The following is a 27,754-nucleotide window of genomic DNA, read 5'->3' as shown; positions in this document are numbered from 1 at the left end:
TTCCCTTACCGTCTTTTACCCTATCTTTTTGATTCCATCACCTGCTTTGGTAGTCTTCCTTGGTCAAGTCTGTTAATGTGTCCATACCATTTTAATTTTCTTTTTTGGATCTTTGTTATTATCCTGTTGCAGTATTTCTCTAATATCCTCATTTCTTATTCGGTCCAATTTCGTTTTTCCTGCTATTTTTCCCAACTGCTTCATCTCCGCTGCGTTTATTGTAGTGTATATTTTTACATTGTTTACCCATGTCTCACTTGCATATATTAAAGTTGGTACAGATATTGCATTGTATACCTTCAGTTTTATTTCTTTATCTATTTCTTCCTTTCCAAATATTGTTTTATTTAGTGGATAGTAGATCTTATTTGCTTTTTTCGCCCTGTATGAAATTTCTTGGTCTAGTTTTCCATCCTCTGATATTATTATTCCCAGGTATTCAAACGTCGAGGCTGTTTCTTATATCTCGTTTTTGCATCTAAATATCGTTTGGTTTATTTCTTCCCTTTTCTTTTGTGTTACTATAATAGTCTTCGTTTTCTTTACATTTACCTCCATTTTCAGATTTTCTATTTCTTCCACCAAGATATCGATTAATTTTGCATTTTCCTTTTATCGTCTGCTATTATTATTAGGTCATCTGCATACAGCAATCCCTCCATTCTCACTGGTACTAAATTCCTATACCCTATTGTTGACTGTAATTGCATTGACCTTCTTTTAGCGCTCTTCATTACTCTATCCATTACTAATATGAATAAATTTTATGTTTGGATCGAAAGATATCCATAGGGAAATAAAGTTTAAAATATGTATACAGCGTGTCTACTTGAGTTGGAAACATATGGGAAACTTTTTTATTATTAATTTTACGAAAAAAAGTTATTCTTTATAAAAAGTTCTGCATGCCCCAAAACCTAAGATTCAATTATCAGATATCAAATTTTCTCAATATTATACAAGGTATGTCAAAAAATATGAATTTCGGCTAAGGGTAAAGTACCTTTATTTCTCTCAATATCGAAAATTCTTATTATGAAAAGTTGTTTGGAAATAAAAACCAAGCTCAAATATGTAATTACATGCTTCTAATTGGAAAAAAATATTTTCCAAATTTTTCTCAAATTTATTGATACTAACTTCGTTTTTATTCATTACACATACGATGACTCTTTTATTATTAATTTTACGAAAAAAAGGTATTCTTTATAAAAATCTCTGTATGTCCTAAGACCGAAGATTCAACCAACAGATATTACATTTTATTAATTTTATACGAGTTATGTCAAAAAATATGAATTTCACTCAAGAGTAAAGTACCTTTATTTTTCACAATATTGAAAACGGTTATTAAAAAAGTTGTTTAGAATTAAAAACTATGTGTCAATATGCAATTACATCCTTCTAATTGAAATACTGTGAAATATAAAGGTGCTATAATATTGGGCGAATTTCATATTTTTTGACACACCTCGTATAAAATTAATAAAAGTTGATATATCATGGTTGTGTCTTAGATTTTAGACCATGCAAAGTTTTTTATGAAGAATAACTTTTTTCGTAAAATGAATAATAAACGAGTTATGATATTTGTAATAATTAAAAACGATGTTGGGTATCCATAAATTTGAGAAAAATATTTTTTTTTCAATAAGAAGCATGTAATTGCATATTTCATCTTAGTTTTTAATTCCAAACAACTTTTTATCATAAGAATTTTCGATATTTACAGAAATAAAGGTACTTTACCCTTAGCCGAACTTCATATTTTTTGACATACCTCGTATAATATTGAGAAAATTTGATATCTGATAATTGAATCTCAGGTTTTGGGGCATGCAGAACTTTTTATAAAGAATAACTTTTTTTCATGAAATTAATAATAAAAAAGTTTCCCATATGTTTCCAACTCAAGTAGACACGCTATAAAATACGATAACTCGCCACATACGGTGTAGAAACATGGATCATGACTAAAAATACAATAAACCTTACTAATACTTTTGAAAGAAAGATATTAAGGAGGACATTGGGACCATTTGCGACAATGGTATATGGATAATTAGGTTAAACCATGAGTTATATCAGTATTACAAAGAACCCTCTATAGCAAATTATGCAAAATTGCAAAGATTGAGTTGGGCAGGTCACCTTATAAGAATGGATAACGACAGAGCACATAGTAAAACTCTTAGCGGAACTATGGTGGGACGTCGGCCAGTAGGAAGACCAAAGATGAGGTGGATAGACGAAGTGAGAATTGATGCTAAAGAGATATTAAGGGTGGACTACTGGAGGAGAGCAGTCAGGGACAGTAGAGATACTTGAAGGCAGATGCTGGGGGACGCCAGGGCCTTACTTGGTCTGTAACGCCATAGTAGAGAGAGAGAAGTATAAGATTATTCACAAATTATTTTTTAAATTTACATCTATTTTTCTACTCACAGTCTTTGGAAATATATTACCATGATTTATTCCATTCCGGAAAGGGTAGATATCCTTTCGTTGTATTTTATGAACAATATAAACATGCCAATATCACAGATCAACAATTTAATAAACGATATCGAGAAAACCACGACAGTAGAAAGGATGTTTTGAAGTTAATGAGAAAATGTCATAAATAGAAGCTGGGAATGTAGGTAATACAAAACGAGAAACTGAAGGTTCTGTAGTTAATGAACCTATTGAAGTTTCAGTATTAGGACACCTAGATTCCATGTTAAGTATGAGGCAAGTAGCAGCTGTATCTGGAATTAACCGAATTCGTGGCCAAGCTATTTTGAAGAAGAAAAAATTCCATCCGTATAAAACACACTTACTGCAGAAACTTGATAAGGATGATTATGACCACCGTTTTGTGAAGTAATCAGTGAATGAGAAGTAACCGATCCACAGTTTCGCTGTAATATTTTTTTCTTCAATGAATGAAATTTTTTCATACATGGAACTGTACATCGTCTCATAATTTGTTTTTAATCACTGTTCACTATGGTTAAAAAAAATAAATCACAGTGAAAACGGCAAGCCAAGAAATAAACAATAGCCCTACAGTTAACACCTTAGTAATAACAACACCACAAACATTTGGATCTTTAGTTTATATTCCATTCTTAACACCGAAACTTCTCAAATTATTTACAAGATTCGAAAACATAAAAATTGCTACTACAAATGTTAAAACCCTAGGACATTTATACACCCAAATTACTTGGTCTAACGACCAAGAAAAGTTCAAAATTTGTGTATCAAATACCTTGCTCAGGCTGTGATAAGGTTTAATTAGAGAAACTTCTCGTACACTACACAGCAGATGCATTTCTGACAAAAGTGATATAAAAACAAACAAATCAAATGCTTGTGCATTGGCCGACCACTCAATTACGCAAAATCGTTCAATTAATTTTTCACAAGCGTCAATAATAAAAAATGGAAAAAGGGTGAAAAATGAACAAAAGAGTTTAGTTCCAATATACCAATAGGATATTACATGTTTGTAAACCATGTACTATTGGTACCGATTCATATACAGAGAATTTAAGGAATTGTGTACGCCATTTATTTGGTTTAAAAAATATAGAGGGTGTAACAAAAAGGAAGGCCATAAATTAAATCACATCTTCTGGGACCAAAAGTAGTTCCATTGAACCTAACTTACCTTAGTACAAATGTGAACATAAACAAATTACAGCTCATTGAAGTTACAAAATGAAAATCGATGTTTTCCAATAAACATATCAAATTATGTTAGATATTTTTTATTAAAAATGGATGTTGCATTGTTATGGCAGAAACATCTTGAAATTTGTGCACCCCATAAAAATGTTATAAGGGGTTTTGTTCCTTAAACCCCCCAAATATTTGTGTAAGTTCCAATTAAATTATTATTGTGGTACAATTAGTGAAACACAATATTTTTAAAACTTTTTTTGTCTCTTAGTATTTTTTAGATAAGCCAGTTATTATCGAGATATTTTAAAAATTTGTAAGATATACCACATATTTTTCAATGGTTAAGTAAGATTATAGAGACTTGGTATTTATAATATTATGAAAATAATATATAATATTCTATTATTATTCTTGTTACATATTTCTAATATGAAAATAACGTTGTATAATCTTACTTAGGTAACCATTTAAAAATTAATATGTGGAGGAATTTACAAATGTTCAAAATATCTCTATAAAAATGGCTTATCGAAAAAGTACTATGAAACAAAAAGTTTTAAAAACACTGTGTTCAACTGATGGTATCACAATAATAATTTAATTGGAACGTACACAAATATTTGGAAGGGGAGGGGGGTTAAAGGGAACAAAATATCCATAAAATTTTTATGGGATGAACAAATTTCACTGTTATTTTTTTTTAAGATGTTCCTGCCACGAGAATGCCACATGTCCATTTCAATAAAAAATATATGTAATAGTTTTTTTTATCGAAAAAATATGTAATAGTTAATTATAGAAAAAGATCGAATTTAATGTTGTAGCTTCAAAGGACTGTAACTTTTTTTATGTGCATATTGGTACTAAGGTAAGTTAGGTTCAATCGAACTAGTTTTGGTGCCAGAATATGTGGTTTAATTTATGACCTGCCTTTTTGTTACACCCTGTAAATACACAGTCACCCCTGAACTTTCGTCTAGTTGAAACGGCTGGAAGAATCGCACAAAAATATAGGAATGTACTAAGAAACACAAAGATATAGACTGTGCAAAAAATTTGAAACATATACTATATGTGCGATGGTCATTTTCCTCTGGCAGCCTTATGCATTACAGTTATTTTTGGCAGTGTACACTACGTGAATTTAAATGTATGTATTGTTTAATTTAAATACAGATTATATTATAGTTGAATGATATAACTCACTTGTTTCTTGTTGAACTTCCTAAACATATTCCAAAGTTCATAGATGTCACTAACAACAGTCATATCAGTATCCAAGATTAGAATTCTGTCAGTAACCGTTAGGGGGATGATTTTTGGAAATAATAGTTTCAACAATCCATGTATTCCTGAATAGTGGCTATTTGGTATCCATCTAATTTCAGAGGTATAATTACTCATATCATAAAATGTTGTGTTCACTAAAATAAATAAATGATACCCAAATGTTGACAACCTTCGGCTTATTTATAAATAAATATATGGGGTCGACCAACAGTCCATCTCAATATTTGGTAGTAGTTATTAGATTTTAGGAAAATGACGAAAGAGGTCGATTTTTGTTCTAGGGGTACACATTTTTACGATACATACATTTGTCATTTGTCAACCCCCTTCCTTCCACTTCCCAACCCCTTATTTTTAAATATGGAATATACCATGTGCAGCACATCATTAGAAAGGCATTTAGATGGAGTATTCAGACATAACGACCGTCCAAGATTTTTTTTTCGATATTTTCACCGTCTTGGCAAATAAACTGGTAATTCATTTTAAGTACAACACCTCTTAAAAAGGAAACGTAATGCCTATGGTTTGCTAATATGTCATTTTTTCTGTCACATTAAGGGCCGGTTGTTCGAACGCTAATCAACAATGATAACTATCAAATATTTAATTACTGTCACCAAAACTGTCAATATCAACTTTTATTGGGTTGCTGAAAACATAATTGATTATAATTATGAGATTAGTTAATCAATTAACATAACAATTATTAACATAATTGATTAAGTAATTTCATAATTGTAATCAATTATGTTTTCAGCAACCCAAAAAAAGTTGACATTGACCGTTGGTGACAGTAATTAAATATTTGATAATGATCATTGTTGATTAGCGTTCGAACAACCGGCCCTAAAAGTAAATGTTACGTGACAGGAAAAATTACATGTTAGCAAGCCATAGACGTTACGTTACTTTTTTAATAGGTGTTGTACTTTAAATGAATTAAGATTGTTTCTGCAAAGACGGTACAAATATCGGAAATTATCGTGAACGATCGTTATGTCTGAATACTCCATCTCAATGATTTTCTAATGATGTATCTGTCAAAAATCAACCTGTTTCGTCATTTCCTTAAAATCTAATAACTACTGCAAAATATCGAGGAGGACTGTTTTCTTTGGCCCACCTTGTATAAATGTAAATATACACATTCGAAAAGTTTAGGGATATTTTTAAAAAGAGGCGGAATTTCTTCTTTCATTTTTTTGAATAAATATTAATTGAAAAAATTTAAGTAAAATCCTTTATAAAAGGTTGGTACATAATTTATTAAAATTCACTAAAATGGGCTACATCACATATGCAGAACTAGTTTTCGATCTGATTACAGATCATCATCAGCGCTGAACAGTTGCTAACATGCTAAGCCACCAAAATTGAGTTAGCATCCTGTTCAGCACTAATGATTATCTGTAATTAGATCGAAAACTAGTTCTGCATATGTGATCCAGCCCGTTTTAGGGAACTTTAATAAATTATATACCTTTTATAAAGGATTTTACTTAAATTTTTTGTGATATATAGTATACAGCCAGCTACAGGAAAACCTTTCTCCTTGTGGATTTTTGAATATTAATTGATTTGTAATGTTTAGTCGTATTTAATATACAACAACATTTGTTGAAATGTCAAAAATAACGAGAATGCCTTTCAGAAATGTCAAAAGTATCGAGAAGTACCATTAAAAAAATAGGCCATCACAAAATATGGTCGTAATAAGAAAAAAAAACAAAATTAATACAGAGTACGCGTCCACCCTGGTTTATTAAGGCTCTACATCTATCGTTCCTAGACAAAATGAGATTGTCGGTACCCTGTTGAGGTAAGTTTGGCCATTCTTCTATGAGACGTTCTCGGAAACGAAACGGCGTGTATATGTTATCCCTATGTGGAGTAATTCTGCGTTAAAGCATGTCCCAGGTCGGGAGATTGTGCTGGCCATGGCAACACATCAATAGCTTCGTTGGCAAGCCAGTATGTCACTGGGCGAACGACATGTGAACGAGCATTATCATGCATGAGGAGGAAGTTTTGACCAACCGCATCAGCAACTGGATGAACGACAGGTTGTAGAATAATGTCGAGGTACTGCTGAGCTGTAAAGAAGCGGTTTGGAAAAACGAGGTCCGTTCTACTACCGACTATTATTCTGCTCCATACCATCACTGCACCACATCTGCAAGTGTAAATGTCCTGAACATGTTTTAAGCGTTCTAAATTTCCTCCACATTCTTATTCGACGAGAATCAGGATGAAATAAATGTCTAGATTCGTCGGAGAATAAAAGTGTAGCCCAATCATTTGCATCCTAGCTTTGACATTCTTGACACCACTCTAATCTTATAACGCGATTGCCTCTGGAGATACGTGGGCATGTCAATGGACTTCGATTGTAGAGATTGACTTCATGGAGACGATTTCCTACAGTATCATAGCTTATGGTTACCTGATGTGCCCTCTACAAGTCACTAACCAATTCAGGTGCCGTAATTGTTGGTTGTCCTCTAGCGGTTAACACTAAAAATCGGTCTTGAGCTGGAGTTGTAGCGCGCTCACGTCCTAGATGACGTTAGGCTGCACTTCCAGTGTCACAAAATGCCGCCACAATTGACTTGTAACACTTTGGGAGGCTCCCATGCGCCCATGCGCTCAACTACATTAGTTTGCGCATTCCACATTGAAAAGGGCTACAGCCCTATTTATCTCACCCACAGTAAATGACGAACTTAACAGCATGAACAAAATCAAAAGAATATTTAGTGCAGTGTGAAACCTATAGTTTGGTCCTATCCTCTAAACAGCTTTGTAATATAGTGATTACGAATATTCTGTACAAATTCAATTGAAATTAAATTATGAACATTAATATCACAAGAGAGTGAGAATGAATTGACAATAATGCGACAATTTTTCGAAAACTTAAATTGGAGAAAGAAAATTGGAGCATTATTTTCTTATTTATTATGACTATCATGTGATATTCGACATATTATTTTTTAATACTTACATATAAAATTCAAGTCTTTGTATAAAAACATTGAGTGACATTGATCCCAATTAATGTGACACACATTTTTCAACTTGTCAAATTGAGCAGCACAGTTTAGCAAATATTTAGACGAAGATATTAATAATACATTAATTAAAATTATTTGTAAAATACAGGCAGTATTATTCATGAAATAATCTCACCGAAGTAAACTCGAGCGCTTAAAATTGCTGATTTGTGTTCTCCTCGTGACAATTTGACATTAGATGCAGAACTAAAGGTTTATTATGGATATTTTCTTAAATGTGACAGTTGTCAAAACTAGGAAACTGGTGGCTATTAAACAGAAACAATCTACTTAAAATTATTTCCACTGTAATAATGTACAGGAGAATATTCCCGCTGAAATAATAATCTGATTGGACAGAATTCAACACGTGATGAAAAATCTTACTACACGATTGAAAGTTAAAATCATTAAAAAATAATCACGAGAAATTATTTTTATTAATTTTATTATGTCGATGGTGTAAAGACCAAAGGGCGTAACCCTCAATTTATGAATTTTACAGGAGGCTTAAAAAACTGAATTACTTGAACTATGTAGCTAGTTTCAATATTCTTTTACTAGTTACATGTAGCACTTCATCTCCTGAATTAAATAAATACCACAAAAATTTATATTATTACTTACAAATACAAGAAAAAATAATTTTATATCATATTTTTTGGGTTACGCCTTTTGGCTGGCTTGTTTAAATATTTTGGTACGACTATTGATGAGGGTTACGCTGTAAATGTCAGAATCCCCTTTATGTTGGTTGGTATTACTTATTACTGTAATGTGATATTTGTTGTGTAAAATGATCTGATAGGTATACAATAATAAATAATAGTAATCCTAAATAATGCTATATTACATGTATTAATATTAACCAATTAATTATTAAATATTAAAAACAAAATACGGAGTGGGCCAAAGAAAACAGTCCACCTCGATATTTGGCAGTATTTATTAGATTTTAAGGAAATGAAGAAATAGGTCTATTTTTGATCTAAGGGGGACACATTTTTACGGTACAGACATCTGTCATTTGTTAACCCCCTCCCTTCCATTTCCCGCACCCCTTATTTTTAAATAGGGAATAGGGTTCGTGTGCTACCTCATTTGAAAGGTTATTCAAGTCTCTATTCAGTAATATTAACATTGACATAATTATTTATACAGGGTGTCCAAGAAAAATTATTTTGGATTAAATTAATTGACACAAAAAGAAGAATGTATGCAATTTATTTAACTCAAAATACATTCTACTACTGACAGAAAACAGAGAAAAAACTTTATTTGGCAAATAAATATTGTTTTTCGCTTAAATTCAATATTCAACCTACCAAGAGGCATTGTTGGCAGCTTGAACATTGAAATTAAGCGAAAAGCGATGTTTATTTATCAAAAAACATTTTTTCTGTTTTGTGACAGCAGTAGAATGTATTTTGAATTAAATAAATTACATACATTTTTCTTTTTGTGCCAATTAATTTAATTAAAAATAATTTTTCTTGGACATTATAACTTTGATAAATAATTAGGTATGTCAATGTTAATATTACTGAATAGAGAATTGAATACCCTTTCAAATGAGGTAGCACACGGACCCTATTCCCTATTTAAAAATAGGGGGTGGGGGAAATGCAAGGGAGGGGTTGACAAATGACATATGTATGTACCGTAAAAATGTGTCCCCCTTAGATCAAAAATCGACCTGCTTCGTAATTTCCTTAAAATCTAATAAATACACCCAAATATCGAGGTGGACTATTTTCTTTGATCCACTCTGTATACAAAAATTAGTCTTTCTGATCAGTTTCAGCAAGTTCATCTGGCTCCGAAGTGTCTGATCTCATTTTGATATATTCTTCCTGGTACCGATTTGAAATAACATTATTTTTAATTAAATTCTTTATATTCTCGTATTTTTTAGATTATTATTATTCCGGTTATTTATACGTTCTTCGCCTTCCGGTTCCCAGTTTTTTTTAGATGCCAATTTTAATTCTTCGTTGTATAGCGGTGCCAGTGAAGGTGAAGTGATGGTTGATCGCCTTGTCTTGTGCCCTTTCACACAAATTTGTATTTCTTCACGTTCCGGATCTAATGATGCTTTTGCTATAACCGTGGAAGAATTTTGATCAGGTGATGCCAAGGAAAAGTTAGGCTTACGCCAATTATCCGGTACGTGATATTAGCTGTTCTGGGTTACGCCGTGAGAGTTACGCCAAATGTTGGGATGAAATTGTGAAACCGCCAAATGTACATAATGACATTATTCTGATATTCTATAGGTTTATAGTAATAGGTGGGGTACGACCTTTGTCCGGAAGGTGTATTTCTGGTCGGTCTTTCAGAAAAACCAAAAATCTCAATTTCAAATTTTTGAGGGTTACGCCCTTTGGCCTTTACACGATGTTATAAAAATATCCCTAGACTTTTCCGATGTGTGTATTTACATATAATAAAAATTACCTTGTGACACATCCCAACTTTCAAACAATTTTCTCAATATCTTTTCGGAAATCTTGTTTGATAGAATATGAAAATGTAGTGGATTGACTCTGTTAAGGAATATAGATTTAAGTAGAACATGAAACATTAAATTGGAATTATATCCAGAACACACCACCCCGATGTGTATGGTCTCACAGGGATCATCTGTTAAGATTGTTTCTTTGGTTGCTTTGGTATCTTCTACTGGGTGGACACCAGAGTTTAGCTGCTCTTTTCTAATGGAGAACCTGGTTTCTTGTGCTAAAATTGAACAGAAGTCCTATTTGAGTACTTCTTGGATATATTATTTGACTTATATTGATATAATTAAGGTAAGGGCACAAGTTACTTAAGAATGTACATAGGATACACATTTTAACTTTTAAAATAAACAAGCTGAAAATGCGAGCATTATCATAACGAAAACTTTGTTTATTTACGTCTTTAAATTCATTAAATGGAAAATTGCTGAAAAGTTGTTTAAAATTAAAAACTATGTTTTAATGTGCAATTATAGGTACTCTTCCAATTGAAATATTGTGAACTACAAAGGTACTTTACTCTTGACCGAAATTCGTAAAATTTGATATATGGTTGCATCTTAGGTTTTAGATCATGATACAATAATAAAAGAATTCCTGAGAAAACTAATAAGTATTTTTGAAAAATTTAAACGCAGAATGAAAGATTGGGTTATTACTGGGTGCCGAAAGTCCCTGAAAACTTCTATAATGTTTATTTTAATAAGTTACAGGGGTGACAAAAAAGAGAAAATTTAGTGTGACTTTTAATTTCAAATATCTCATTCAAAAGAAACTTTTTAGTTATTCTAAGGGACTTTCGGCCCTCAGTAATAATGCAATCTTTTATTCTGCGTTTAAATTGTTCAAAAAGACTTATTAGTTTTCTCAGCATTCGAAAAAATGAATACATTTAAAACACATTGAATATTTTGACAGGTGACATTTTGCGCCTATGCCTTTAAAGTATCTGTAATTTGAGAAAAAAATATATTAGAATATAATTTATTATACAGTTTATTATACATGAATATAACTTTTCATAACAATTTTCAATATTGTTGTGAAAAATAGGTCGATTTCAGAATATAATTCAGGCATTTTTGAAACCTATCAGGTATTGTAAAGGAAGATGCCAGGAATAACTTCTACTAAAATGTAACCAAAAACTTTGGGAGCTTTTTTATTTATGACGTTTTTCATTTCTTAAATTTGCAATTTTTAAAGATTTTTAATTTTGTAGCTTAGGGGCCGGTTGTTCGAACGCTTATCAACAATGATCATTATCAAATATTTAATTACTGTCACCAAAACTGTCAATGTCAACTTTGTTTGGGTTGCTGAAAACATAATTAATTACAATTATGAGATTTATTATTAATTATGTTAATAATTATTGTTATATTAATTGATTATAGTCTCAGAATTGTAATTAATTATGTTTTTAACAACCCAAACAAAGTTTACATTGACAGTAATTAATTATTTGATAATGATCATTGTTGATTAGCGTTCGAACAACCGGCCCTAAGATTTTCATTTTAGAGAAAAACTTTTAAATAGAAAGTTGTAGTAAATTTAAAAAAATAATGTGTGTGTACTTTGTACGCACGTAAGAAGTTATACTTCTATTATATGATTATATGATTATAAACGAAATTAATATACTTTCTATTTATATTTTATTTAAATATTAAATTAATTTATACTTACTACTTCTCAAACATTTTTATTAAAACAGTGCCAAAAATTAAAATAATAAAAAAATAAAACACACACAAGTACATTAAAAATGCCACAAATGATTTCTGAACATTAATTGTCGGAAAATTTCTTAACTAAATACGTATTTTCTGAAAATAAAATTATATAATAAATATACTTACAATCATAAAATGTATAAAAAAAATAAAAAAATAAAAGTTTCTATTGGGATTCGAACCAACTTACCAAGCGGCTGGTATTTGCGTTGTATTCGGATTCACTCGCATTAAAACTTCGCCATAGAGACAGCTTGTCATTATGTGCGAAGATCGTCTAACTAAACAGATTAACCTTTTGACATTTTTAACTTATGTAAATCAAATTATTTTGATTTTGAATTGAAATGATTTAGAATTGAAAAAATACAACAAAACATAGAGTAAGAAAACAATATATTAGGTGAATATTATTTAAATAAAAGTATTACATACTACTTATGTATTTTGGTAGGTTCAAGGTAGGTATCGGAGCCCGTATAACGACTAATAAATTTCGCAATCACTTGCATCGTGCAAAGTGGCTATGTTCAAATATCATAACAAAATTTGATCAACTATTTATAAAACACTTACCAGTGAAAGATTCTTTAGCTTTGAATAAGCGAGATCTGCGGCACTCATACTACATAGTCACAGTTTGATGAGCTTTCACATTGGCATGCAACAATCATCTCTTCTATGTAAATAAGTCCAAAAATATAATATGAAAACTATTTAAAAAGGCAGTATAACCATTAACTAACTTTTTGTTTGTTGTTTCTCTTCCTACAAATTTTAAAACGCAACAAGCATACATTATAACCAAACCACAGTCCCACGGCTGTGCCACAGCTGCCATATTGGATAATTTTTGTCATGTCATTTGAACATCCAATCAGAACAAAGTTATAATGCGCATGCGCCCGGTCGCTAGGTTATCCCATATAAAATTTCACCGTCATTACGCCCGTAAAGCAGTATAACTTCAAAAACCTACAATTTGAGCTATGGCAAGTTTAATTACGTTAATTTGTTATTACAGAACAGCCTGCGAAAGGTCCAAAATGCCGTTTTTTGCATTGCATTATTTATTGTTAAAATAACTTTTTTTATTCTTTCACGCTTTAAAATGAAGACCTTTCAATTCCAAATATAAAAAAAAATTGAAAAGCCCGATAGGTGAACTTATTGATTAGATATTATAAATTGTTTATAGCGAGAGGTCAAAAATGTCAAAAGCTATAACTTTTTGGAAAAAAAATCGTAGAGTTAACGCAAGATCCACCCTGCTTCTAATGAGTTATATTTTTATATTCTGATACAAATAAATGTGAAAAACATTTTTCAACCTCTTATTTTCGGGTTTAAAAATAAGGGGGTAAATAAGGGGGCAAATTTCTTTAAAAACATTTAGAACTGAAGCGGCCTTATACATCCTATGAGTTCTAACTTACATATTATTGTTGCTGAAGACACAACGAAGATTTAAAAAAAAATTCTACGACCAATTGAAGCCGAGATAATTGTTTTTGTTTTCTTAAATCGTAGTAGATTTATTTATAACAATTGAGAAATTATTTCACAGTCATTGACTAACGAAAGACATATTATCTTAAAATAAAAATTACTTTAAAAGAAATTTACATTTAGTTATTAAAAATGGTTTTTAAAGTGAAGTGGACATTTATTTTTCTTTACGAATGTGATTTATTGTATCGGTTGCCCTTAGCAACTTTAGGCAAGCGTCCACAGGCCCGCATCGTACACATCGGAGGTCGGAAGCATCGTACGCAACGGATTTTAGTTTGCCTTGTACAAAAACTTATGTAACCGCGTCCACTGATCCGAATCGTACGGATCGCATCATCGGCAATGCCGAAGGGTTGCTTCGAGAGGAAACTTTTGCGATGCGTGCAGATGAGTCATTCGGAGTGCCGATCAGTGGACGCACCCCGCGCTCTGTTCGGAATTTCGCTTGGTCCAGTGGGAGCTAATTGACGATCGTCTTGTCAACACCTGTTTTTGCATCATGGACGCATCACGATTAATTACAGTTGTGCAAGAATATGAAGAGCTATATAACTAAGCACACCCTAATTATGCAAATCAACAAAGAAGAGATAATATCTGGGAGGAAATTGGAAGAATATTAAATAAAAATGGTAAGTTGGTAAACACATATGCAAGAAGAGATCGGAACATGGAGAATATCACACACTATCACACGTTTACTCACTTTGTAAACATTTTTTTCTCTACATTTTAATATTACAGCTTATACACCAATTCAGAAAAACCATACAAACGAGAAAACTGGAATATCTAGGCCACATAATCAGAGGGGAAAGTACTCCCTGCTAAGACTCATAATCCAAGGAAAAAACTCAGGGAAAGAGAAATGTGGGACGGAGGATTTCCTGGTTGCGAAATTTAAAGGAGTCGTACGAGTGTAGTTCAATTTCATTTAAAGGAGTCATACAATTGTTCAGAGCTGCAGCCGACAAAGTTAAGATTGTTATGATGGTAGCCAACCTCCGATAGGAGACGGTACTGCAAGAAAAAGAAGAAGACATCAATTCTCTCGGTAGACCGCAAGCTACAGCAGAAACACGACAATCAACCGCATATTGGAACCCTTTGTTCTAACTAATTATACATTTGAATATAAAGGAATACACAAAGCTGCTACAATTTGATTTAAATGGAAAATAGTAACTACATCAGTAAAAGTCTCTTCAAATTAAAGTTGCCTTTCTGAAATCGGTAAAATACTTTCTGTGGTTTTAAACTACTTGTAACATATTTTGCTTGCTTTTTCATCTTTTGTGAGGGACAATGAAGTGTCTTGCATCAATTTTACACTTATCTCAGTAACATCATTAACAAGTCTAATATTGTTCTGAAGCTATTTTCTTGTGGCATTTTTATAATTAACTAGTTTTTATGGGAAATAAGCCACAATTTTACTAAGAAAATGATTTTATTAACGTTTCGACGTCCAAATCGGATGCCGTTGTCAAAATACAAAAAATATTAATGAATTAAACAAAAATGTTGTTGCTTAGTAAAAAATTCTTCTAATAATTTATTTAATCTGACTCATTTATATCGGCAATTCAGACATATATTATACATTTTTAAAGTAGAAGACTTTAAAATGATATTGCCAATATTTATGAGTTGCGTTCCTGGGACGACTTGAGTGGAAGATAGTTCATTCGATCACATGAAATCCACCCCAACTCAAGAATATCCTTCACAAAAAATCATAAGATGTGATCTGTCTTTAAAAAGACAACCACATGCAACGGTGACAGTAAAATTCTCGCGTTAGAAATTCCATAGTAAATCACGAGGGAAAACCACGAAAAAACCTAGTGATACTATCGCGACATCGTGAGTATTAGGTCTTACTTTTGTTTACTTTCAAAACTAATACCAAATTCTGACCTTAATATGTACATATGTAATATATATGTTATTTTAAATTATAAATAATATTAATAATACATAGATATATAAATAATACCAAAATATAAAATTTGTACTAGCTCGATATGTTATTGACTTACTAATCGTGGTATTTTCTTTCTATTGACTTCCTCTTTTAATATGGGTAACCACATCCTACTGCATTCTACCGAGGAATTTGCGACACAATAGGGAACTTGCATACATTTTTAAATTCGAAAAAATTGTTATAAATCACAACACAACATAATTTAAAACATGTATCAAAGATAAAAAAGTTTTGTTTGTCTTTCGTTTGGCCCCTAAAGACGATTAAAAATTCAAATTACAACAGGTGGTCCAAAACGCGTCGTGACGTCACTTGGTTTTACATTTACATTTTTCCAATAAAGTAAACAGAATTTTAAATTAGACGTTATAAACGTCAGTAGAAAATACATTTATGTGACGTTACAAGTGTTTTGATCGTTTGAACTATTCATAGAAAAATTCGTACTTTTACAAAATGGTTTTATTTTCAATAGTAAACCTTCGTTCCTTTCCTTCAAAAACAGTATAAAACTACAATTTAACAAACTGGTATATATTATTACAATGACATACGATAAATGTCATTAGAATATAAATATTTTTGACTTATTCCACGACGATGAGCTTGCCAAATGCCCAAGTAGGTGGAGGCCAATAAACTAAAGAAGGAGAAGAAGATTATACCTAAATATAAGGTTGTGTCTAGGTATACGTTACCGTGTACGCAAATAAAAAAGTTAAGAGTGTCAGTGATTTTTATTTTTTATTTGTTTAGTGTTTGTTTTTAAATTAACTACGGAGTGTGGACAATTATTTAGTTCTCTTAATGAGTTTAAGAACATTTTAAAACAGTACGAAAAAGATAAGAGAATATAAATTAATATATATTTTTTTTAGTTATAAATGAAATAGTATGTATTACCGTAAAAGATTAAAATAAAAAGAAGACCTAAAGCTTTCACAATAATAATTAACTTGTTCTGAAGCTATTATCCTTGTGGCATTTTTGTAATCAACTATTCTAAATGGGAACTAAGCCACAATTTAACCAAAAAATGATTTTATTAACGTTTCGACGTCTAAATCGGACGTCGTTGTCAAAATAAAAAATATTATTAAATTAAACAAAAATGGTGTTGCTTAGTAAAAAATTTTTCTAATAATTTATTTAATCTGACTAATTTTTGTATTTTGACAATGACATCCGATTTGGACGTCGAAACGTTAATAAAATCATTTTTTTAGTTAAATTGTGGCTTATTTCCCATTTAGAATAGTTGATTATAATAATTAACTTACGTATAAAAATTATTTTAACAATATTTTTTACGTGTTATGTCAACTAAATACATATATTTATTTTGCTAACCTAAATATATACTTTAATATATACATTGATTTATTACAATTAAGTTTGAAACATCTGAATAGTTCTGCTTCCCTTCCTTTAACAAATATTTTTCTATCAAACACACGCTAAACATATCAAAATAGCATGTACCAAAATATACAGTCACTGCGCACGCTAAATAATAACGTCACTGGCTTGATGAAGTTTAATTCGCGTGTACATACCTAACTTTTTTATTTGCGTACACGTTAGCGTGTACCTAGACACAGCGAAATATAACCATAATAATAACTAATGTAAAACTATGTGACGTCACGGGTCGTTTGAACTATTTTATACCGCTGAAGACTTTAAATACGTATTTCTAAGTTATTACGAGTTTTTGAAGCATGAAATTTTGGAAATCTCATTTTTAAACAAAACTGAACATTATTATGTAATAAAAAAAAATTGTGCAAGTTCCCTATTGGTTTCATTTAGCATAATTAGAGCCGCTTCTTTGATTTTTCTCTTTTTACTATCTGTTTCTTTCAGGACTATACTTGAATCTCTCCATTGAACTCTATGTTCATTATCCCATGCGTGTTGACATATTTGAGATCTATCAAATTCTCTATTTTTAATATAAGACTGATGTTCACTTATTCTAACGTTTAATGGTCTTGATGTTTCACCTAAATAAAATTGTTGGCATTCACAAGGTATTTTATAAATACAATTCTTTGTTCATTCTTGTTCACTGTTAGATTTAGTTTTAGATAGAATAGATCGCAACGTGTTTGTTGTTTTGAATGTTGTTGAAATGTTAAATTTATTTCATATTGTTTCAAGTTTCTCGGATAGTCCTTTTATATATGCTATTGATATTTTCCTCGTATTATTTCTTGTGAATGCTATAGGATCCCGTTCTCAGTTGTTCTGTTCCATTCGATCCAATCTTGACAATTCCTTATTTATAAACGATAAAGGATACTCATTTTTTAATAAAACAGACGTTAACAATTGTTTTTCTTCTAAGAATGAATTTTCGTTAGAGCAAGTAATTTTGGCTCTATCATACAAGGATTTAATGATTCCCTTTTTAACGTTGATGTTGTGATTTGATTTGTAATTGAGATATCTGTTGGTGTGTGTTGGTTTTCTATACACTTGAGTCTCATATCCAGTATCCTTCTTTGAGACTAAAACATCGAGGAAAGGTAGGGTGTTATTATATTCCTGTTCCGTTGTAATTCGTATTGTCTCTTCTTGATCGTTTATAATATTTAGGAATGTATCCAACAATTCTGATCTATGAGGCCATATTGAAAACACATCATCTACATGTCTCCACCATACTGTGGGTTTTTAATATTGTTTAGAAATGATATTAGCTTCGAAATCCTCCATAAATATATTAGCCAATAATGAAGATAAAGAAGAGCCCATTGCTAGACCAAAATTTTGTTTATAGAATTCATTATTTAGTTGAAAATAGGTATTATTAGTACATAATGTCAATAACTCCTTTATAGCTGATACATTTAGTCTTGTCCTAGTTGTCAATGTATTATCATTTTCTAATTTCGTTTTGATTATGTTTAAAGTTTAGCTAATGGCACATTTGTAAATAAACTGTTTATGTCAAAACTTACTAAAATATTATTTGGATTATATCCAATATTTGATAATTTGTTTCAAAATGTTGTGTATTTTTTAAAAATGTGTCATTATTACTAGCAAATGGTTTTATAATGTTTAATAAAAATTTTGATAGTTCACTACAAGGAGAATTGATGGTACTAATTATAGTGTAGGAAACAAAGGTTGAACCTTGCAAAATGGACACAAGTCCGGTTTTATTTTTTTTCTGGTATATCAAGGGGTGCTTATTATAAAACTAAATTTTTCTGAAAAAATTTCGCCCCGGAACCTCCCTTTTCACCCCTTTAAAGGGGGTAATTTGTGGTTTTTGCGGAACGTAGCCCTTCCTGTAACCTTTACAAAAAATTTGTTTTATAGAAATATGAAGAGGACTATATTTTCTACGATTTACTTCCAACACCATCTCTCTATCATCCACCGTTTAGCGGGGGTGGCGCCCTAAATTTGACAAGTTTTTAAAAAAGATGTTTTTAAAAAAAATATATTTTTCCCTAACTGTAACGGAAATTAAGAAAAAATCCTGCGGCGATTATTCACAAATAATTGACTGATTTTTTGGTATAGGTTTCACTTAAGGGTAATTGCCCTTTTTTTAATTACAGGGTGTTACATTTTAAAAAACCTCTTTTTATACCATCTGAACCGTTTATGCTAGAGTAAAAAGACTTTCAGCGATTACCCATGTGCTGGTGCTATTTACAAATTTGTATAATGCATCCCCTAATTATTCCCCGGAACCACCCAAAAAAAAAGAAGAATTAATAAATAAATTGATTTTCTTGGAATCCTTCACACACAATGCCCTTTATTAATATGCTTCATATATCATTTTATGCACGTTATTATTACCCATGCATGGACACCAAAAGCAATTTCCTAGTGCAACCCCTGTAACAAAAAAAAATAAATAAAATGGGGGGTTGAAATTTTTTTTTGTTTTTTGCCTTTTGATCTATATGAGCATATGCCTCATCAACAGTGCTTTTCAAAAATATATATGGTTATTGTAACATCTCTGCGAAAACCACCCCTATCCTTGAAAATATACTGCAGAAACTACCCCAATCCCTTGGCGAGCATGTTTTTACGATTTTCTCATTACCTATGTATTCTATTTAAACAAAACTTATACAAGGTTAAAGACCACTATTTACTCTAAAAATTATGTCCTATTCATTTTTTCGTATAAACAACCGTTACGGCACAGTGGCGCCGTAAATCTCATATATGCTTTGGCGGGCTCCAGTTTTTGTTTTTTTTTTCGTCATCTGTTCGTTTTATTGATAAAGTACTTATGCAAAATAAAACAACACAGTGTAACCTACAAATTATGACTTATGCACATATTACATTCTTTGCTCCCCAAAGCCACAGTGGTGGCCCAAAATAAATTTTTGCATATTTTCGCCACCTACTGCATTTTATTGCATTAATGCTACCTTAACAGCATAATATTTACCCCTTAGGTGGTCGCTACGCAGTGGCGGATCCAGGGAGGGGTGATGGGGGTGATCACCTCCCCCCCTCTCAAACCAAGTGATATTATATTCAAAGATTATAAAAATATTCATTTATTTTTATAGAAATTTAACCAATTGGCACCCCCCTCTTAACGATGCTGGATCCGCCACTGTCGCTAAAGCATAAAAAGTCATTCTTATAAAAATAATATTAATATAATATAAGTATTTCTATAAAAATAAATGAATATTTTTATAATCTTCAAATATAATATCACTTGGTTTGAGAGGGGTGGGGGTGATCGCCCCCATCACCCTCCCTGGATCCGCCACTGCTTACCGACCACTTAGGGGTGAATATTGTTCTATTAAGGTAGCATTAACGCAATAAAATGCGTGTAGGTGGCGAAAATATGAAAAAATTTATTTTGGGCCACCACTGTAGCTTTGGGGAGCAAAGAATGTAAAATGTGCATAGGTCATGATTTGTAGGTTACACTGTGTTGTTTTATTTTACATAAGTACTTTATCAATAAAACAAACAGATGACGAAAAAATAAACAAAAACTGGAGCCCGTCAAAGCATGTAAGAGGTTTACGGCGCCACTGTGCCGTAACGGTTGCTTAAACGAAAAAAATGAATACGACCTAATTTTTAGAGTAAATAGTGGTCTTTAACCTTGTATAAATTTTGTTTAAAAAAAAAATGAATAGGTAATGAGAAAATCGTAAAAACATGCTGGATAAGGTATAGGGGTAGTTTCTGCAGTATATTTTCAAGGATAGGGTTGATTTGCGCAGGGATGTTGCAACAACCATATATATTTTTGAAAAGCACTATTGATGAAGCATATGCCCATATGGATCAAAAAGCAAAAAACAAAAAAAATTTCAACTCCCCATTTTATTTATTGTTTTTGGCTACAGGGGTTGCACCAGGAAATCGCTTTTAGTGTCCATGTATGGGGAATAATAACTTGCACAAAATAATATATGAAGCATATTAATGAAGGGCATTGTGTGTGAAGGATTCCAAGAAAATCACTTTATTTATTAATTCTTCTTTTTTTTTGGGTCGTTCCGGGGAAAAAATGGGGGGGCATTATACAAATTTGTAAATAACACCAGTACATGGGTAATCGCTGAAAGTCTTTTTACTCTAGCATAAACGGTTCAGATGGTATAAAAAGGGGTTTTTTAAAATGTAACACCCTGTAATTAAAAAAAGGGCAATTACCCTTAATTGAAACCTATACCATAAAATCAATCATCTATTTGTGAATAATTTCCGCAGCATTTCTTTTTAATTTTCGTTACAGTTAGGGAAAAATATATTTTTTTTAAAAACATCTTTTTTAAAAACTTGTCAACTTTGGGGCGCCACCCTTGCTAAACGGTGGATGATAGAGAGATGCTGTTGAAAATAAATCGTAGAGAATATAGTCCTCTTCATATTTCTATAAAAGAAATTTTTTGTAAAAGGCACAGGAAGGGCTACGTTCTGCAAAATCCATAAATTACCCCATTTAAAGGGGTGAAAAGGGGGGTTCCGGGGCGAAATTTTTTCAGAAAAAGTTAGTCTTATAATAAGCACCCCTTGATATGCCAGAAAAAAAATAAAACCGGACTTGTGTCCATTTTGCAAGGTTCAACCTCTGTTTCCTACACTATTACAAATGGGTCTAAGTGGTATATTCACTTTATGAATTTTTGGCACTCCATAAAAATGTGGTGTCTTACTGTAATGAGGTGTCATTAATTTTCTTTGATAGTATGTTAAATCATTTTTAAATTTGAATAAAGTTCTATATATCTTGTTTTCCAGTGTCTTCGTTGGATCCTTCGTTAATTTGGTATAAGGTCCATTTGTAATTAGATCTGTAATTTTGTCCTCATATTGTATTTTATCCATTATTACAGTTGCATTTCCTTTATCCGCTGCGCTGGTAGGATTGTTAAGTAGTCATCATTTTTTTAAAGTTTTTAAAGCTTTCATTTCCTCTTTCCTGATGTTCTGTTCAATTGTATTAGACTTTTCCAAATTCAAGTTTACATAGTATCCTATATTGTTCTTTTTCATGAGTTGGTGAACACTGGAATATTTTCTCCACTGAGCTAATTATGTTAAAGTCTAATAGTTTTTAAAAAGTTCATTGCTTTAAGATAGAAAAATGTTGTAAAGCATACCTTCCTTTTTCTAGATTTGTTTCTTCTTCTTCCTCTTCTGCTAACAAACAAGCAATAATGACTTGTTCTTCATCGCTTTCCTCCATTCTCACAAACACTTTCCGTAGGTACCTACAACCACTACAAAAATCCGAATGAAGTGGCGTCCGCAATCCGATTGCCGATAGTGGCGTCGGTAATCCGATCGCTGCCGATACAGTGGACGCAGTATAAAAAATTAATTCGATGCGTACGATGCGGACCTGTGGACGCTTACCTTATAATGCATTGAGTCACGGTTTTTGCTCCAAATTTAAAAAAACCGCTTGGATTGACATGAAATTTGGCATACTCATAGATAACATGTCAACGCAGAAAAGTGATATTGGGCCTATGTGTGATTTTGCCCTGGATGTGAGTGTCCCCCTTATGGTGGGTGAAAAAATATACGTTCGAAATAAGACCGGGACTAATTCTGAGCAACTTTTGTTCTATCTCATTTTTCACTAAGTTAATACTTTTCGAATAATTTCGAGATGTTCATTATTCAACAAAAAAAAAACACGTTTTTAGACGTGTTTTTGACATGTTAGAGTTTTTTTTCAAATAAATCAAAAAGTAAGTATTTTATCGAAAAAACATTCTTGGCAAAAATATAGCCCATAAGAAAGTAAAATTGATGGTGTATATATGAGATCCCTAGACTCAGTAAAAAAAAGAGTTCTAAGTAGAAAAACATAGGTTCATACTCGCCAAATTCCAAATCGAATATTTCAACGTGAAATAACCAAAAAATGAAGCTTTTGGGGAAAACTCATTACAACTTTTCTAAAGCTCTTAGAAAAAGCTTCATTTTTGTGTTTTAAAAAAGTTTCTAGCATTAAAAGTAAGGAAGTTACGCTCAAAGGTAAAAAAATGTGAAAATCACCCCATAATTAGCATCCCAAATGTAATTAATCGTTACCACTTCACAAGTTGCTTTACTTGTGTATGTATTGTCTATATGATCTGTAAGTTTTATCGGTTCAGAGTGCTTATTTTTTAAGGGGCTGTAGAAAAAACACGGTTATCTCTTGTCCCTCTGTTTATAGTATGTTGGCCACTAATGTTGTATTCTATTATATCTTCTGTGCTAACTTTATCAACTGTAAACTTATCTATCTTATGACTCTAAGTAATGGTAATTTTGAATATATGGTGTAAGGTGTACACCCTAGCATGTCTTTTTAGTCTATTATTGATGATTAAAAAGTTCCTATCACAAGACAAGTAGAAGTGTTTTCTGACAGTATAATACTGCTGAATTTGATTGACCCGACCACTGTCTGTAAGGGTTAAAAACACTCTGGTGTATTGTTCTTATTTTGGTCTCTATACTTATCCAAATAATTCTGCAGCAAATTTCTTTTTTCTGCATCACTGAGATGAGGACTTTTTAATTTTAAATTTAGTTCTTCATAAGTGCAGCCTGAACAGTACTTAACACATTAGTTCACAATTTTTGTGCGCAAACGAAACAGTTTTAATTGTATTTTTTATCACTACTTATCACTACTTGAATAACATTTTTATTGCTACATTTTATTTAAAACAGAACATAAAGTTCAGATGTAATAAAATATTTTGAAATAATTAAAACGGTATAAATATTTTAATTTAATGAATATTGAAGAAATCATAAAATTCTTTTTTCATATATTTGTAGATGTAATTTCTATACTAAATGTAAAATTATAGTATCAATTTATATTGATCTATCTATCAGTAGACAAGATGATAGTCTGATGATAATAATGCTTAATTTAATTTAACCTACCACTGTCTGTAAGGGTAAAAAACACTCTGTTTAATGTATGGATCTTATTTTGGTCTCGATAATTACCCAAATAATGGTGGACTTCAGCAGCAAATTTCTATATGCTGCACCACTGAGATGAGGACTTCTCAATTTTAAACTTAATTCTTCACAAGTACAGCATGAATTAATCTGGGGGGTGACCAAATCATAAATTGTAATTGCCCTTGAAAAACTCTAAGAAAAACTGAGGCTATCAGTGCAAAAGTGGTGTAACCCACAACCCACAATTTTACCAAAACACTTTTATTACATTTAAGTTATTCCTTATTTAAGTATTTTCAGATGTAGAGTGTAGTGAGCAACCAATGCTTAAGCCACTCTGCATCTGAAAGTACTTAAATAAGGGATAACTTAATACAGTGTGTCCACGGTTGGGGTGCCCAAGATGAAAAACTTTTTTATTTTCAATTTTTGCGAAAAATGTCATTCTTGATAAAAAGTTTTGCTTGTTCTAAAACCCCATAAAACGAAATAAAATTCAAGTTTTACAAATCCTGCTTAATTTTGTAGCCAATTTTATGTATATCCCTATAAATTTTGCACTATGTTCGAAATCGTAACAATAATCTAGTGTTGCCAAGCCACAATGTAGCTTAGTAATGTCAACTCCGATAAATAATTTGCAAAGTGTCATTTTTTCGACAATGTTAAGCGTTCAATTAAGAATTTATCTTATGATAAATTTCATTATTAAAATTATTGGATTAATAATTATTATTTTAATAAATAATTTGATGATTCAAGGAGAACGACAAAGTCCGACTTCATAATCCAGAGAAGCGAAAGTGTTGTTCTCCCAAGTTATTATTGTTACAATCTCGAACTTAGTGCAAAAATTTATAGGGATTTACATAAAATTGGCTATAAAATTAAGCAGAATTTGAAAAACTTGAATTTTATTTCATTTTATGGGGTTTTAGAACAAGCAAAACTTTTTATCAAGAATGACATTTTTCGCTATAATTGAAAATAAAAAAGTTTTTCCTCTTGGGCACCCTATCCGTGGACACACTGTATAATAAAAGCGTTTTAGTAAAATTGCGGGTGGGTTACACGACGTTTGCACTGATAGCCTCAACTCATAGCTACATTTTAAAAATACTTCCTATTCATGGCACACAATAATACAGTTATTGTCTACAAAAACATTCTGGCTGATGTCACTGAGATAGGACATTTCAGTTTAGATTAGAATATATTTCAGTAGACTTAGAATATTTTTGCACCCAAAGATGCAATTCTGATGTTCATAAAACAAATTCCCATCAAAATGCCAAAAGGAAAAAAGAAGTGATGTAGAACCTTTTTGTCTACAAGGATAAGTTGTGGGATTTATAAATAAAAATTAATCGTAAATTGTATGTAACAGTACTTAAGTAAACTATCAATAGTTCACCCCTTTTTTGAACAAACTCTTGTCAGGTACTCATAAAGGGTACAAGTTAAATTAAAAAAAAATTATAGTGTTCATAAGGTTAAGATAAGGATATTTGTGGAGTCTTGTTAAGAACACATTAAATTAAAAAGAAAGGGAAAATGTACAAATGATTGGGTAAAAACAATAGGGAACCTGCATAAAATTTTAAATTCGAAAAAAATGTTATAAATAGCAATAGAACATAATTTAAAACATATATCGAAGATAAAAAAGTTGATTTTGTGTTCCATTTGGCCCCTAAAGACGATTCTAAATTCAAATTAAAGCAGCTAGCTCAAAACAAGTCGTAATGTCATATGGTTAATGTTTACATTCTGCACCAACAAAGTAAACAAAATTGTATATAATTTTAAATTAGACATTATAAACGTCAGTAGAAAATACACTTATGTGACGTCACAAGTGTTTTTGATCGTTTGAACTATTCATAGAAAACTTATACTTTCTATTCATGGAAAACTGGTATATATTATTTTATTTTATTTTATTTATCAACGGGCAAGCCCAATTACAATAATGTTAAACTAGAAATTCATAACACTGACTATATCTACGGTTACAATACAAAAAGTTAATCTGTATTATTATACAAAGCAATACAAAACGTTATCTATATCAAATGCAATACAAAAAATTATCTATACAAAAAGTTAATCTGTATTATTTAGACAAGGCGGAAACGGCGGGTTCGTTGGGAAAAATATTTCCATGAGATATTTTTGCATAATCACATTCGTGAGACATCCCAGAATAAGGTTCAAGAAGTCGCCTACATGAAAACTGGGCCAATTTTTTTTTTAACAATTTTTTTTAATCAAATTGCAAAAATCAATATTTTTAGCCCGATCTAATTTTTTTTTTTAGGTTTTTTGGACCATTCTGGACAAAAAAGGTCTCTTATAATTTTTCTCTAAAGTTGATCTTTTTTTAGTTATAAGCAATTTAAAATTTGAAAAACGCGAAAATGACCATTATTAAGACTTAATAACTCGGTTAAAAATTATTATTATGAAAGTCAGAAAGTGACTATATCAAAGTTTAAAGTCTCCGCTACATGATCCTGAAGAAATCTGTGTCATAAATTTACTACTAAGCTGTTATTTTTAATTAATAACAATGAGCGGTTACATCGTATTGACGCGGTTGTAAATGTGAGTGCGAGTAAGATGCACAATTGGACTGCTGGAATGGCTTCTCTCTCGCACTCAGCATTTACAGATGCCGCACACGTGTATGGCGCTTATTATTTTTACTTAAAAATAACAGCTTAGTAATAAAATAATGACAAAAATTTCTTCAGGATCTTGTAGGGGGGGCTTTAAACTTTGATTTAGTCATATATTGACTTTCATAATAATAACTTTTAACAGAGTTATTAAGCCTTGAAAATCGCCATTTTTCGTTTTTTTTTCAATTTTAAATTGCTTATAAGTCGAAAACGATCAACTTTAGAGAAAAATTATAACAGATCTTTTTTGTCCAGAATGGTCCAAAAAATTAAAGAAAAAACTGTTCGGGCCAAAAATATTGATTCTTGCAATTTGATTAAAAAAAAATTGGCCCACTTTTCACATGGGCGACTTCTTGGACCTTATTCTGGGGTGTCTCACGAATGTGATTATGCAAAAAAATCTCATGGGAATATTGTTCCCTTCGAACCCGGCATTTTCGCCTTGTCTAATTATAGAATGCAATACAAAAAGTTATCTATATCCATTACTCAAGTCAACAGTACACAAAACCTGAAGCAAGAATGAGCCAAAGGTTGCAAAGAAATCTATGTTATCATATTGATTGGCTAGTCTGGCAGTTCTTGAAATGAAGTTGTTAAATCCATAGATCTGGTAGGTCTAGATGGAACATGTACATTAATTTTATTGAGCAAAGAAGAAGCAGCAGCTCTACCATGCAGAATATTGTAAAAAGTAATAAGATATCTCTACTTATGACGCATAGCGATGGGTGGAATATTTAATACATATAGCAAGTAAATCTGCATCATTGTATTTGTCCAAAATGTTTAATTTGAAAGCAATATGTTTAAGGAATTTATGCTCAACACGACACAAGGTCTCAAT

General features: G+C 31.3%; 1 protein-coding gene across 1 annotated transcript in view; it reads right to left on the bottom strand.

Annotated features, from left to right (window-relative positions):
* LOC126885438 (xylosyl- and glucuronyltransferase LARGE1-like) overlaps positions 1–22,487 on the bottom strand; it is a 49,389-nt gene extending 26,902 nt beyond the window's left edge. Inside the window, exons 1-3 of the mRNA XM_050652008.1 lie at positions 22,451–22,487; positions 10,476–10,757; positions 4,879–5,096 (exon numbers count right to left, since the gene is read on the bottom strand). Coding sequence (XP_050507965.1) covers positions 4,879–5,096; positions 10,476–10,757; positions 22,451–22,487 — 537 coding nt within the window. The remainder of the gene's footprint in view (positions 1–4,878; positions 5,097–10,475; positions 10,758–22,450) is intronic.
* Positions 22,488–27,754: the final 5,267 nt, after the last annotated feature.

The sequence above is a fragment of the Diabrotica virgifera genome, chromosome 5 (genome assembly GCF_917563875.1).
Source record: "Diabrotica virgifera virgifera chromosome 5, PGI_DIABVI_V3a".
Classification (NCBI taxonomy): Eukaryota; Metazoa; Arthropoda; class Insecta; order Coleoptera; family Chrysomelidae; genus Diabrotica; species Diabrotica virgifera.
Note: the sequence above shows the minus strand (reverse complement) of the source record. Positions and strands in the feature narration are given on the sequence as shown.